Source organism: Capra hircus, chromosome 10 (genome assembly GCF_001704415.2).
Source record: "Capra hircus breed San Clemente chromosome 10, ASM170441v1, whole genome shotgun sequence".
Classification (NCBI taxonomy): Eukaryota; Metazoa; Chordata; class Mammalia; order Artiodactyla; family Bovidae; genus Capra; species Capra hircus.
Window position 1 is genome coordinate 10,970,716 of NC_030817.1, and position 13,946 is coordinate 10,984,661.

General features: G+C 39.4%; 1 protein-coding gene across 1 annotated transcript in view; it reads left to right on the forward strand.

Moving 5' to 3' along the window:
- CEP128 (centrosomal protein 128) overlaps positions 1-13,946 on the forward strand; it is a 466,954-nt gene that overhangs the window by 115,026 nt on the left and 337,982 nt on the right. The window contains exon 12 of the mRNA XM_018053897.1: positions 13,528-13,673. Coding sequence (XP_017909386.1) covers positions 13,528-13,673 — 146 coding nt within the window. The remainder of the gene's footprint in view (positions 1-13,527; positions 13,674-13,946) is intronic.

Below are 13,946 nucleotides of genomic sequence, written 5' to 3' on the forward strand. Positions count from 1 at the left end.
ACAGACATATTTTGTAGCAGTATTGAGCATATGGTACAGAGATTTCCCGTATATGCCTCCTTCTTCATATCACAGCTTCCCCAACTGTCAACATCCCTGACCCCAGTGGTGCACTTGTTATAACTAATGAGTTGGATATTGACACATCATTGTTGTCCAAAGCCCAGAGTTCACCTTAGGGTCCACTGTTGGTATTGTGTCTTCTGTAGGATTAGACAAACATGCAATGCCATGTATCCATCATGATCATATCATAGCGTAGTTTCACTGCCCTTAAAATTCTGTGTTTCACTATTCATCCCTCTCTCCCCCTAACCTCTGACAAACACTAATCTTTTTATCATTTCCTTAGTTTTGCCTTTTCCAGAATCTAATATATCAGTAGTTGGAATCATGCAGTATGTAGCCTTTTCTGATTGGCCTTTTACTTAGTAATATCCCTTTAAGTTTCCTCCATGTCTTTTCATGGCTTGGAAGTTCTTCAAAAGGAAAAAAAAACTTTTTTTTTTAAAGCACTGCATAATATTTCATTGTTTGGATGTACTACAGTTTATTTATCCACTCATGTACAGAAGCCTGTCTTGGTTTCTTCCAAGTTTTGGCAATCATGAATAAAACTGCTGTAAACTAAACATCTGTGTGCAGATTTTTGTATAGACTTAAGGTTTCATCTGGAGAAGGCAATGGCAACCCACTCCAGTACTCTTTCCTGGAAAATCCCATGGATGGAGGAGCCTGGTGGGCTGCAGTCCATGGGGTGGCTAAGAGTCGGACACGACTGAGCGACTTCACTTTCACTTTTCACTTTCATGCATTGGAGAGGGAAATGGCAACCCACTCCAGTGCCCTTGCCTGGACAATCCCAGAGACGGGGGAGCCTGATGGGCTGCCGTCTCTGGAGTCGCACAGAGTTGGACACGACTGAATTGAAGTGAATTAGCAAGGTTTCATCTCTTTCGGATAAATATCAGAGAGTGTGATTGCTCAGTCATATGACAAGAGTGGTTAGGTTTGTAAGAATCTTCAAACTCTCTTTCAAAGTAGCTGTATCATTTTGCCTTCTACCAGCAGTGACATGATTTCCTGTTCTGCTTCCTTCTGAACATTGAGAATTGTCAGAGTTCTGTATTTTAGCCATCCAGATAGGTTTGTAGTGGCATTTTGTTTTAATTTGCATTTTCCTGATAACATGGTGTGGAGCATTTATTCATATGCTTATTTACTATATATAAATATATATATATATCCTTTCTGCTGAGATATTCATTAAAGTCTTTGGCCCATTTCTTAGCTTGTTTACCTTTTATTGTTGAATCATTTGTAAATTTTGGATAGCAGTCCTTTAACAGTCCAGTTCAGTTCAGTCGCTCAGTCATGTCCGACTCTTTGCGACCCCATGAATCGCAGCACGCCAGGGCTCCCTGTCCATCACCAACTCCCGGAGTTCACTCAGATTCATGTCCATCGAGTCCGTGATGCCATCCAGCCATCTCATCCTCTGTCATCCCCTTCTCCTCCTGCCCCAATCCCTCCCAGCATCAGAGTCTTTTTCAATGAGTCAACTCTTCTAATGAGGTGGCCAAGGTACTGGAGTTTCACCTTTAGCATCATTTCTTCCAAAGAAATCCCAGGGTGATCTCCTCCAGAATGGACTGGTTGGATCTCCTTGCAGTCCAAGGGACTCTCAAGAGTCTTCTCCAACACCACAGTTCAAAAGCATCAATTCTTCAGCGCTCAGCCTTCTTCACAGTCCAGCTCTCACATCCATACATGACTACTGGAAAAACCATAGCCTTGACTAGACGGACTTTTGTTGGCAAAGTAATGTCTCTGCTTTTGAATATGCTATCTAGGTTGGTCATAACTTTCCTTCCAAGGAGTAAGCGTCTTTTAATTTCATGGCTGCAGTCACCATCTGCAGTGATTTTGGAGCCCCCAAAACTAATGTCTGACACTGTTTCCACTGTTTTCCCATCTATTTCCCATGAAGTGATGGGACTGGATGCCATGATCTTCATTTTCTGAATGTTGAGCTTTAGGCCAACTTTTTCACTCTCCACTTTCACTTTCATTAAGAGGCTTTTGAGTTCTTCTTCACTTTCTGCCATAAGGGTGGTGTCATCTGCATATCTGAGGTTATTGATATTTCTCCCGGCAATCTTGATTCCAGCTTGTGTTTCTTCCAGTCCAGTGTTTCTCATGATGTACTCTGCATAGAAGTTAAATAAGCATGGTGACAATATACAGCCTTGACATATTCCTTTTCCTATTTAGAACCAGTCTGTTGTTCCATGTCCAGTTCTAACTGTTGCTTTCTGACCTGCATACAGGTTTCTCAAGAGGCAGGTCAGGTGGTCTGATATTCCCATCTCTTTCAGAATTTTCCACAGTTTATTGTGATCCACACAGTCAAAGGCTTTGGCATAGTCAATAAAGCAGAAATGGATGTTTTTCTGGAACTCTCTTGCTTTTTCCATGATCCAGCAGCTGTTGGCAATTTGATCTCTGGTTCCTCTGGCTTTTCTAAAACCAGCTTGAATATCAGGGAGTTCATGGTTCACGTATTGCTGAAGCCTGGCTTGCAGAATTTTGAGCATTCCTTTACTAGCATGTGAGATGAGTGCAATTGTGCAGTAGTTTGAGTATTCTTTGGCATTGCCTTTCTTTGGGGTTGGAATGAAAACTGACCTTTTCCAGTCCTGTGGCCACTGATGAGTTTTCAAATTTGCAGGCATATTGAGTGTAGCACTCTCACAGCATCATCTTTCAGGATTTGAAAGAGCTCAACTGGAATTCCATCACCTCCACTAGCTTTGTTCGTAGTGATGCTTTCTAAGGCCCACTTGACTTCACATTCCAGGATGTCTGGCTCTAGATGAGTGATCATACCATCGTGATCATCTGGGTCGTGAAGATCTTTTCTGTATAGTTCTTCTGTGCATTCTTGCCACCTCTTCTTACTATCTTCTGCTTCTGTTAGGTCCATTCCATTTCTGTCCTTTATCGAGCCCATCTTTGCATGAATTGTTCCCTCGGTATCACTACTTTTCTTAAAGAGATCTCTAGTCTTTCCCATTCTGTTGTTTTCCTCTATTTCTTTGCACTGATCACTGAAGAAGGCTTTCTTATCTCTTCTTGCTGTTCTTTGGAACTCTACATTCAGATGCTTATATCTTTCCTTTTCTCCTTTGCTTTTCGCCTCTCTTCTTTTCACAGCTATTTGTAAGGCCTCCCCAAACAGCCATTTTGTTTTTTGCATTTCTTTTCCATGGGGATGGTCTTGATCCCTGTCTCCTGTACAGTGTCATGAACCTCATTCCTTAGTTCCTCAGGCACTCTATCAGATCTAGGCCCTTTTTCACTTCCACTGTATAATCATAAGGGATTTGATTTCAGTCATACCTGAATGGTCTAGCAGTTTTCCCAACTTTCTTCAATTTAAGTCTGAATTTGGTAATGAGGAGTTCATGATCTGAGCCACAGTCAGCTCCTGGTCTTGTTTTGTTGACTGTATAGAGCTTCTCCATCTTTGGCTGCAAAAAATATAATCAGTCCGATTTTGGTGTTGAGCATCTGGTGACGTCCATGTGTAGAGTCTTCCCTTGTGTTGTTGGAAGAGGGTGTTTGCTATGACCAGTGCATTTTCTTGGCAAAACTCTATTAGTCTTTGCCCTGCTTCATTCTGCATTCCTAGGCCAAATTTGCCTGTTACTCCAGGTGTTTCTTGATTTCCTACTTTTGCATTCCAGTCCCCTATAATGAAAAGGACATCTTTTTTGGGTGTTCGTTCTAAAAGGTCTTATAGGTCTTCATAGAACCGTTCAACTTCAGCTTCTTTAGCATTACTGGTTGGGGCATAGACTTGGATTACTGTGGTATTGAATGATTTGCCTTGGAAACAAACAGAGATCATTCTGTCATTTTTGAGATTGCATCCAAGTACTGCATTTTGGACTCTTTTGTTGACCATGATGGCTACTCCATTTCTTCTGAGCGATTCCTGCCCGCACAAGTAGATATAATGGTCATCTGTATTAAATTCACCCATTCTAGTCCATTTTAGTTCACTGATTCCTAGAATGTTGATGTTCACTCTTGCCATCTCTTGTTTGACCACTTCCAATTTGCCTTGATTCATGGACCTGACATTCCAGGTTCCTATGCAATATTGCTCTTTATAGCATCGGACCTTTCTTCTATCACCAGTCACATCCACAGCTGGGTATTGTTTTTGCTTTGGCTCCATCCCTTCATTCTTTCTGGAGTTATTTCTCCACTGATTTCCAGTAGCGTGTTGGGCACCTAGTGACCTGGGGAGTTCCTCTTTCAGTATCCTATCATTTTCCCTTTCCATACTGTTCATGGGGTTATCAAAGCAAGAATACTGAAGTGGTTTGCCATTCCCTTCTCCAGTGGACCACATTCTGTCAGACCTCTCCACCATGACCCGCCCGTCTTGTGTTGCGCCACAGGCATGGCTTAGTTTCATTGAGTTAGAGAAGGCTGTGGTCCTAGTGTGATTAGATTGACTTGTTTTCTGTGAGTATGGTTTCATTGTGTCTGCCCTCTGATGCTCTCTTGCAACACCTACCATCTTACTTGGGTTTCTCTTACCTTGGCATGGGGTATCTCTTCACAGCTGCTCCAGCAAAGCGCAGCCACTGCTCCTTACCTTGGATGAAGGGTATCTCCTCACTGCCGCCCTTCCTGACCTTCAATGTGGGATAGCTCCTCTAGGCCCTCCTCCGCCCACGCAGCCACCGCTTTATCATTCATTCAGTTCAGTCACTCAGTTGTGTCCGACTCTTTGCCACCCCATGAATCGCAGCATGCCAGGCCTTCCTGTCCATCACCAACTCTTGAAGTTCACTCAGACTAACATCCATTGCGTCAGTGATGCCATGCAGCCATCTCATCCTCTGTCGTCCCCTTCTCCTCCTGCCGCCAATCCCTCCCAGCATCAGAGTCTTTTCCAATGAGTCAACTCTTCGAATGAGGTGGCCAAAGTACTGGACTTTCAGCTTTAGCATCATTTCTTCCAAAGAAATCCCAGGGCTGATCTCCTTCAAAATGGATTGGTTGGATCTCCTTGCAGTCCAAGGGACTCTCCAAGAGTCTTCTCCAACACCACAGTTCAAAAGCATCGGTTCTTCGGTGCTCAACCTTCTTCACAGTCCAACTCTCACATCCATACATGACCACTGGAAAAACCATAGACTTGACTAGACGGACCTTAATCGGCAAAGTAATGTCTCTGCTTCTGAATATGCTCTCTAGGTTGGTCATAACTTTTCTTCCAAGGAGTAAGCGTCTTTTAATTGCATGGCTGCAGTCACCATCTGCAGTAAAATGGCTGTCTGGGGAGGCCTTACAAATAGCTGTGAAAGGAAGAGAGGCGAAAAGCAAAGGAAAAAAGGAAAGATATAAGCATCTGAATGCAGAGTTCCAAAGAATAACAAGAAGAGATAAGAAAGCTTTCTTCAGTGATCACTGTAAAGAAATACAGGAAAACAACAGAATGGGAAAGACTAGAGATCTCCTCAAGAAAATTAGAGATACCAAGGGAACATTTCATGAATAGATGAGCTCAATAAAGGACAGAAATGGCATGGACCTAGCAGAAGCAGAAGATATTAAGAAGAGGTGGCAAGAATGCACAGAAGAACTATACAAAAAAGATCTTCACAACCCAGATAATCACAATGGTGTGATCACTCATCTAGAGTCAGACATCCTGCAATGTGAAGTCAAGTGGGCCTTAGAAAGCATCACTACAAACAAAGCTAGTGGAGGTGATGGAATTCCAGTTGAGCTCTTTCAAATCCTGAAAGATGATGCTGTGAAAGTGCTATACTCAATATGCCTGCAAATTTGGAAAACTCAGCAGTGGCCACAGGACTGGAAAATGTCAGTTTTCATTCCAATCCCAAAGAAAGGCAATGCGAAAGAATGCTCAAACTACCACACAATTGCACTCATCTCACATGCTGGTAAAATAATGCTCAAAATTTTCCACGCCAGGCTTCATCAATACGTGAACTGTGAACTTCCTCATGTTCAAGCTGGTTTTAGAAAAGACAGAGGAACCAGAGATCAAATTGCCAACACCCGCTGGATCATGGAAAAAGCAAGAGAGTTCCAGAAAAACATCTATTTCTGTTTTATTGACTATGCCAAAGCCTTAGACTATGTGGATCACAATAAACTGTGGAAAATTCTGAAAGAGATAGGAATACCAGACCACCTGACTTGCCTCTTGAGAAATCTGTATGTAGGTCAGGAAGCAACAGTTAGAACTGGTCATGGAGCAACAGTCTGGTTTCAAATAGGAAAAGGAGTACGTCAAGGCTTTATCAGTATGTCTTTGCAAATAATATCTCACAGTTTATGGTTTGGCTTTTCATTCTCTTAAGATTATCTTTTGTGGAGCTGAAATTTAATTTTGATGAAGTCCAGCTTATTCATTCTTGCTTTCATGGATTGTGAGTTCAGTGTTATATCTAAAAAGTCATTGCCAAACTGCAAGTCATTCTCTTAGCTTCTAAGAGTTTTATAATTTTGCATTTTTTTTAATTCATTTTTTTTTTACCTCATTTTACTTTAGTATACTGTATTGGTTGTGTCATACATCAGCATGAATTCGCCACGGGTGTACATGTGTTCCCAATCCTGAACCCCCCTCCCACCTCCCTCCCTATATCATATCTCTAGGTCATCCCAGTGCACCTACCCCAAGCACCCTGTATCCTGCATCGATCCTAGACTGGCGATTCATTTCTTATATCATATTATACATGTTTCAATGCCATTCTCCCAAATCGTCTAACCCTCTCCCTCTCCCTCAGAGTCCAAAAGACTGTTCTATACATCTGTGTCTCTTGCTGCTCACATACAGGGTTCTCGTTACCATCTGTCTAAATTCCATATATATGTGTTAATATACTGTATTGGTGTTTTTCTTTCTGGCTTACTTCATTGTGTATAATCGGCTTCAGTTCATCCACCTCATTAGAACTGATTCAAATGTATTCTTTTTATTGGCTGAGTAATACTCCATTGTGTATATGTACCACAGCTTTCTGATCCATTCATTTGCTGATGGACATCTAGGTTGTTTCCATGTCCTGGCTATTATAAACAGTGCTGCGATGAACATTGGGATACACGTGTGTGTTTCTATTCCGGTTTCCTCAGTGTGTATCTCCTGCAGTGGGATTGCTGGGTCATAAGGTTCCCGTTTCTCCACACCCTCTCCAGCATTTATTGCTTGTAGACTTTTGGATCGCAGCCATTCTGACTGGCGTGAAATGGTACCTCATTGTGGTTTTGATTTGCATTTCTCTGATAATGAGTGATGTTGAGCATGTTTTCATGTGTTTGTTAGCCATGTGTATGTCGTCTTTGGAGAAATGTCTGTTTAGTTCCTTGACCCATTTTTTGATTGGGTCATTTATTTTCCTGGAATTGATCTACGGGAGTCACTTGTATGCTGCTATAGTCGCTTCAGTCGTGTCTATTTTTGAGATTAGTTGTTTCTCATTTTAAATTTAAATCTGTGATCCATTTTGAATTAATTTTTGTGGAAGATTTAAGTTCTGTGTCTAGATTCATTTTTTTTTTTGCACGTGAGTCTTCAGTTGTAGTGTCCTTTGTTTAAAAAGACTATCTTTTCCCCATTGTATTGCTTTCGTTCTTTGTTGAAGATCAGTAGACTATTTTATGTGGGTCTACTTCTGGGCTCTCGGTTCTGTCCCAGGTGTGTATGTGTGTGTTGTTTTTTTTTTTTGGCCAGTACCAATCTGTTTTGTTGGATAGTGTCAGTCCTCCAGCTCTTTCCTTCTTTTTCAGTGTTTCTCTTGCTATTTGGGATTCTTTGCCACTCTTTGTAACTTTAGAATCAGGTTGTCAATATACACAAAATAACTTGCTGGGATTTTGATTGCCTTCACTGAATCTCTTGCTGAAGTTGAGAAATACTGACATTTAGACAATATTGAGTCTTCCCGTCCTTGAACATGGATTATCTCTTTATTTATTTTGTTCATCCTTGATTTCTTTCATCAGAATTTGGTAGTTTTCATCATATAGATTTTGTTAGATTTATACTTAAGTATTTGATTTTGGGGCTTCTCAGGTGGCTCAGTGGTAAAGAATCTGCCTGTTCATGCAGGAGACTCTGGAGACATGGGTTGATTCCTGGCTCGGGTAGATCCCCTGGAGCAGGAAATGGCAACCCACTACAGTATTCTTACCTGGAAAATTCCATTGGCAGAGGAGCCTGGTGGGCTGCAGTTCATGAGGTAGCAAAGAGGTGGACCTCACTGAGTGACTGGCATGCATGCATTTAATTTGGGGGGATGCTAATGTAAATAGCATTGTGTGTTTAATTTCATATTTCACTTGCTTGTTGTTGATATTAGCATCCAGTTTTAATGTCTTCTCTGCTTGATTTTTAAACCCATTTCAATTGTCAGACCTGCTTATCTCATGAGTCTTTCTTTTAGAAATAGCCAACAAGCCAGTTGTGGAATTTTTTTTTAATATATGCACATACATATATGCACACATGCACACACACATACATGTGAATGTATTTCTGTGTGTGTATTTGTACTTAAATTGGAAATTCCTCTGCTTTTCACTTTCTCTTAATCTGATTTTCAGTATAAATTAATCTTCTATCTTTGTTTTGTTACCTGGAGATGGGGGAAAAAAATCAGATTGTAGAAGTGGTCATGAACCATATGACTGGCTTTTTTAATGTTGATTAGAAAGACATTGTGTTTGAAAATCTTTAGAATGTTTTTTCAGTGGATGTGTTGATTTTGGTTGTAGAATTTAATTACTCTGGATGTATTTCTTTTTTAAAGTTTTGTGTTTAACAGAAATGGTGATATTGAAATTTTATAATATTTTCTAACAGGCTACTAAAGATTGTTCTACTCTAAATCATTTAAATATTGGGGCATTTTACTCAAATGCCTAAATTACCATAGAAAGTGTTTGATGTTATAAATTCCCCAGATTCCCTACACTTAACTCAATGTGTTGCCTAAGTTAGAATTCCCACATTACCAGAAAATCTTCTGAATCTACCAGAAAATGGCAGATTTTGACATACCTGTTCTAACATATTTGCATGCCATTAAGTTCAGTTGAGTTTCATGTGATATTGTAATTTAAACATATTTTGACATTAGAAGCTTGGAAGAAATGCTATGACAACTTAGTGTATTAAAAACCAGAGACATCACTTTGTTGACAAAGGTCTGTATAGGCAAAGGTATGGTTTTTCCAGTAGTCATGTACAGATGTGAGAGTTGGACCATAAAGTAGTCTGAGTGCTGAAGAATTGATGCTTTCAAACTGTGGTGCTTGAGAGTCCCTTGGACAGCAAGCACATCAAACCAGTCAATCCTAAAGGAACTCAACCCTGAATATTCACTGGAAGGACTGATGCTGTGTTCCAATACTTTGGCTACCTGGTGTGAAGAGCTCACTCATTGAAAAAGACCCTGATGCTGTGAAAGATTGAAGGCAGGAGGAAAAGGGGATGACAGAGGATGAGATGGTTGGATGGCATCACCGACTCAATGAACATGAGTTTGAGCAAACTTTGGGAGACAGTGAAGGATTAGAAAGCCTTGTGTGCTACAGTCCATGGGGTCGCAAAGAGTCAGACACAACTTAGCCACTGAACAATTTTACAATTTATTTTTAAAAGTGAAATATAGTATTAAGATTATTTCTACATTTTCATGAAGTTGTACATAGGAATTCTCATTTCGTTTGGAAAAAGATTCTGTGGTACGTTTGTTATATGTTTTGTTGTCTTATGAAATCTAGTTATTTTTGGTGTCTTTGAGGATTCCAAGAATCTCCCTTTTTTAAGCTACTTACCAGGCTAAATGAAAATCCTAAAGTTCTCTTATTGTTGTGGCAATGGACTTCTTCACCTTCTTTTAATAATTCTAGAGTTTTCATCTTTATAGAATACTTGCATTATTTAAAAAAATTCTATGTGAGAAATTGCACTTGTCATCTTCCGCCTGCTTTTTATTCCTCTACCCACTGCAAAAAGACTTCCAGTTCTGCTTCTAAAATTGACTGCTTAGTTTACTAGTGGTCTCCTCTGTCAAATTCAAAGGAATTTTTAATTACTTGCCTTAGTTGTTTCCCATTTGTTTCCTCTCCCTTAAAGCTCTTCCACTGACCTGATTGTTCCTACTGTTTCCTGCTTCGACTGTCTTAGTTGTTTTCAGTCTTTCCATCTGAATCTTTTCCGTTTGTTTCCAGTTTGCATTTTAAATGTTGCTGTGTTCTAGAATCCTGTTTATGGATTTTCTCACTTGGTGCTTCTCCCCTGGGGTTGTTATTTAATCTTAGGCTTTAGCTATCACCTAGAAAGGGTGATCCCCAAAGGGAGCTCTTCTCACTCCTGACCTCCAGCCCTGCAGATGGGGGTGCTCCTTGCGTGTCTGTGCTGTTGCAGCATGCTCAGGAACAGGGTTACCACTGAATTCATACTTTCCTCCAAACCTGTTTTTAATTTCCTGTCTTAACTGGTTGAATGTTTCTTTATCTAGATAAGCCTAAAATACAAAGAACGTCCCAACTTACTTCTCCCCTCCATCTAATTAGTCTCTGTATCCTGTCTGTTTGAAGATCCTGATAGCTCTTGAAGTGGCTTCTTTGGTATTCCCACTAACCCAGTTTAGGCATGCGTTATCTCATCTCTGTTACCCTCTTAACTTGTCTTTTGCTAGTTTGCCTGTAATCTGTCTTCTGTCCTGCTACAAAAGGGACCCTTCTAAGACACAAGCCTGTCATGTTATTCTCTTGATTAAAACCTCTCATAATTTATTGAGTTCTTACAGGGCATCATGCTACTTATCTTACACTATGTCTTTTAGTTCTTAGAAATATTCTATGAGAAGGATACTCTTCTTATTTCCATTTTAATGATTTTTTTTTTAAAGGCTAAAAAACAAAAAAAACTGAATTCCTTGCTTAAAGTCACATTTGTGGGAAGTAGCAAACCAAATCTTTTTTCTTTCCAGGCTTGAACCCTTTAACTGCTTGCTATCCTCTACCGACCCATCAACGTTTGTAGCAAGAGTTCTTTAAAATGGAGCATATGAGATAATCCTCTGGGAGGAGAGTGTCTCTAACACTATTTGTGTTGTATACTTTGTGTTTTAAGTATTTTAATTTTTATAAATGTTTCATTATGTATGCATATATGTGTTATACCTTTATATATAGCTACACTTTAGTATTTTATGTAGGAATCTCCCTGTAGCTCAGATGGTAAAGAATCTGTCTGTAATGCAGGAGATCCAGGTTCAATCCCTGGGTTGGGAAGCTCCTATGGAGAAGGGAATGGCAACCCACTCCAGTATTCTTGCCTGGAGAGTCCCATAGATAGACGAGCCTGGTGGGCTATAATCCATGGGGTCTCAAAGAGTCAGACATGACTGAGCAACTAACACTACACTACTACTGCTGTTTTATGTGTAAGACATATCAAAATATTATGTCTTCACATCAAATACCCAGATGTGTTTTATAAAATACATATATGTGTATGTTTATATACATATACAATCTTCATAAATTGTATAACAATATACTAACATTAATTTGCACATATGTGTGTATATACTAATATTATATATACCATGAAACATGTCTAGGTCTGTATATAGATAGGTGGGTACTACAGAGAGAGAGCTGCACACACATATGCATATTTATATGGGCTTCCCAGGTGGCTCAGTGGTAAAGAACCTGCCTGCCAATGCAGGAGACATAAAAGACGTGGGTTCGATCCCTGGTTGGAGAAGATTCCCAGGAGGAGGGCATGGCAACCCACTCCATTATTCTTGCCTGGAAAATCCCATGGACAGAGGAGCCTGGCAGGCTATAGTCCATGAGTTCACAAAGAGTCAGACATGACTAAAGTGACTTGGAACACGTGGGTATATATTAATAAATTTATAAAATAAAAGTTATTTTTAAGATGAATGGATATGTGTATTTTTCAAATAAATAAATACATTTATACATAAAAATATGCATATTTTCAGGTTGATTTAGCAGGAGTGGGCAAAGGATGGCCCATGAGCCAAATCCAGACTGCTTCTTGTTTTGGAATAAAGAAACTTTGTTGGAATACAGCTACTCCCATTCATTTATGCATTGTCCAGGTCACTTTTGTAATATAATATCAAAGATGAGTAGTTGCGACGGAGACTGTATAGCTACAGTATTTACTGTCTGACCTTTTACAGAAAATGTTTGCTAACTCTTAGTCTGTCAGCTGATTTCCAAGCTCCCTGGCATCGCATGACTGCTGACTCTACTGACTCACCTTCCTTACAAGTGTTAGCTATGTAGAACGTGATGTGTGCAGTTACCTGAACATGAAATCCAATATTGTTGCTCAGTGCTTTATGCTGTTTCCTTCCCCTGAAATATCAACCCAGCTTCATCTGCTTTGCTAGGTGAAATTTTTTATCTATTTTTCAGAACTAACTTTTAAACCAATTCTTACAACCTCAGTTTCTTTTTAAGATAGAGTTAATCATTCTGTCCTTTGGACTGATTTTGTATGAAAACCATTTACTCTACAGAAATTATACAGATACAGGGAAATATCTGTATAGTATCTGAAGGTCCTCTTATCACTGTTAAAATACCTATGCATCTTTCATACACACTGTACAATTTTGACAGTTTAATTATTCTGAAGTTGGGATGTGTCTTATGAATGATCTGTAAATTGTATTTGCTAGTTTTTCCTTCCTTCTTTCATTTTCTGGAAGTGAAAGTACTAGAAAAGAGTATATGTGCCAGTTTTTGACATCTTAACATCATAGAAGTATTTTATTTATATCCTTTTCCTGTTCTTAGAATGCAAGCTCATTGAAAAAAGGGTTTTCCTGTTATTTATTTTTGAAAAAGATGGTGTTGCAGTGCCCTTTTCATCGTATAGCAAATATTTCATACTGAACTAAAAGTACATACTATGTCAATTTATATTTTTCAGTTGTAGGTAGTTGTCTCCAGAACTAGGAAGTTAAAGGTCAGAACACAATCAAGATTTAGCTGCCTCCTTTGCTTATGTTGCAAGAAAAGCATTTTGTTGTGTGAACTTCAGTAACTTCAGTAAGCTGCAGAAGCTTAGTTGAAAATTCTTTCAGTATTTTTGTTTTAGAGTTTGGGGGTAATATAGGGATATAAGGCAAATTAAAGAAAAATACATAAAATTTTCCTGAAATAAATTATACTGGAAATCAGATAGCAGTCCAAGTACAGTATCAAAATGGGATAACACTGGATGACGTAGCTATGTATTTCAGAAAATTGTGTAAGACTTGAAATAATAGAATGGCGAGTTGGTGACAGTGACATTTAATAAGTGGATTGTATGGAGTAGAGTTAATATTAATAAGCCTACCATTTGAGAGTACATTATCCTGTGAATAATGAACAACCATCACGCTTTACATTTTCTCTTTTAAGGGGTTGAGCGAGAGGATCTGGAGAAGCAGATGTCAGATTTGAGAGTGCAGCTGAACTTCAGTGCAATGGCTTCTGAGTTAGAGGAAGTGAAGCGGTGCTTGGAGCGAAAGGACAAGGAGAGAGTACATTTGGCAGCCCAAGTGGAGGTGACTTTGCTATATTTAAGCCATGTTCAAAAGACTTTAGTTTTATTTCATAGCATTGCTTAGTGAAATTTTAATATAAAGATTGTGATGTTTTACGAACTCAAGTTTGGGTGGGGATAATGTCTAGTTATCTAGATGGTTACTTTAATTACATAGATAAATTTCTACGGACTCATTTCTCTTCATTTGGACCTCAAAGCCAGGATACCTATGAAACCTGAAAATATTCTTCCACTAGCAGTTGAGCCCTTCCCTCAGACAGAAGGGATCTTT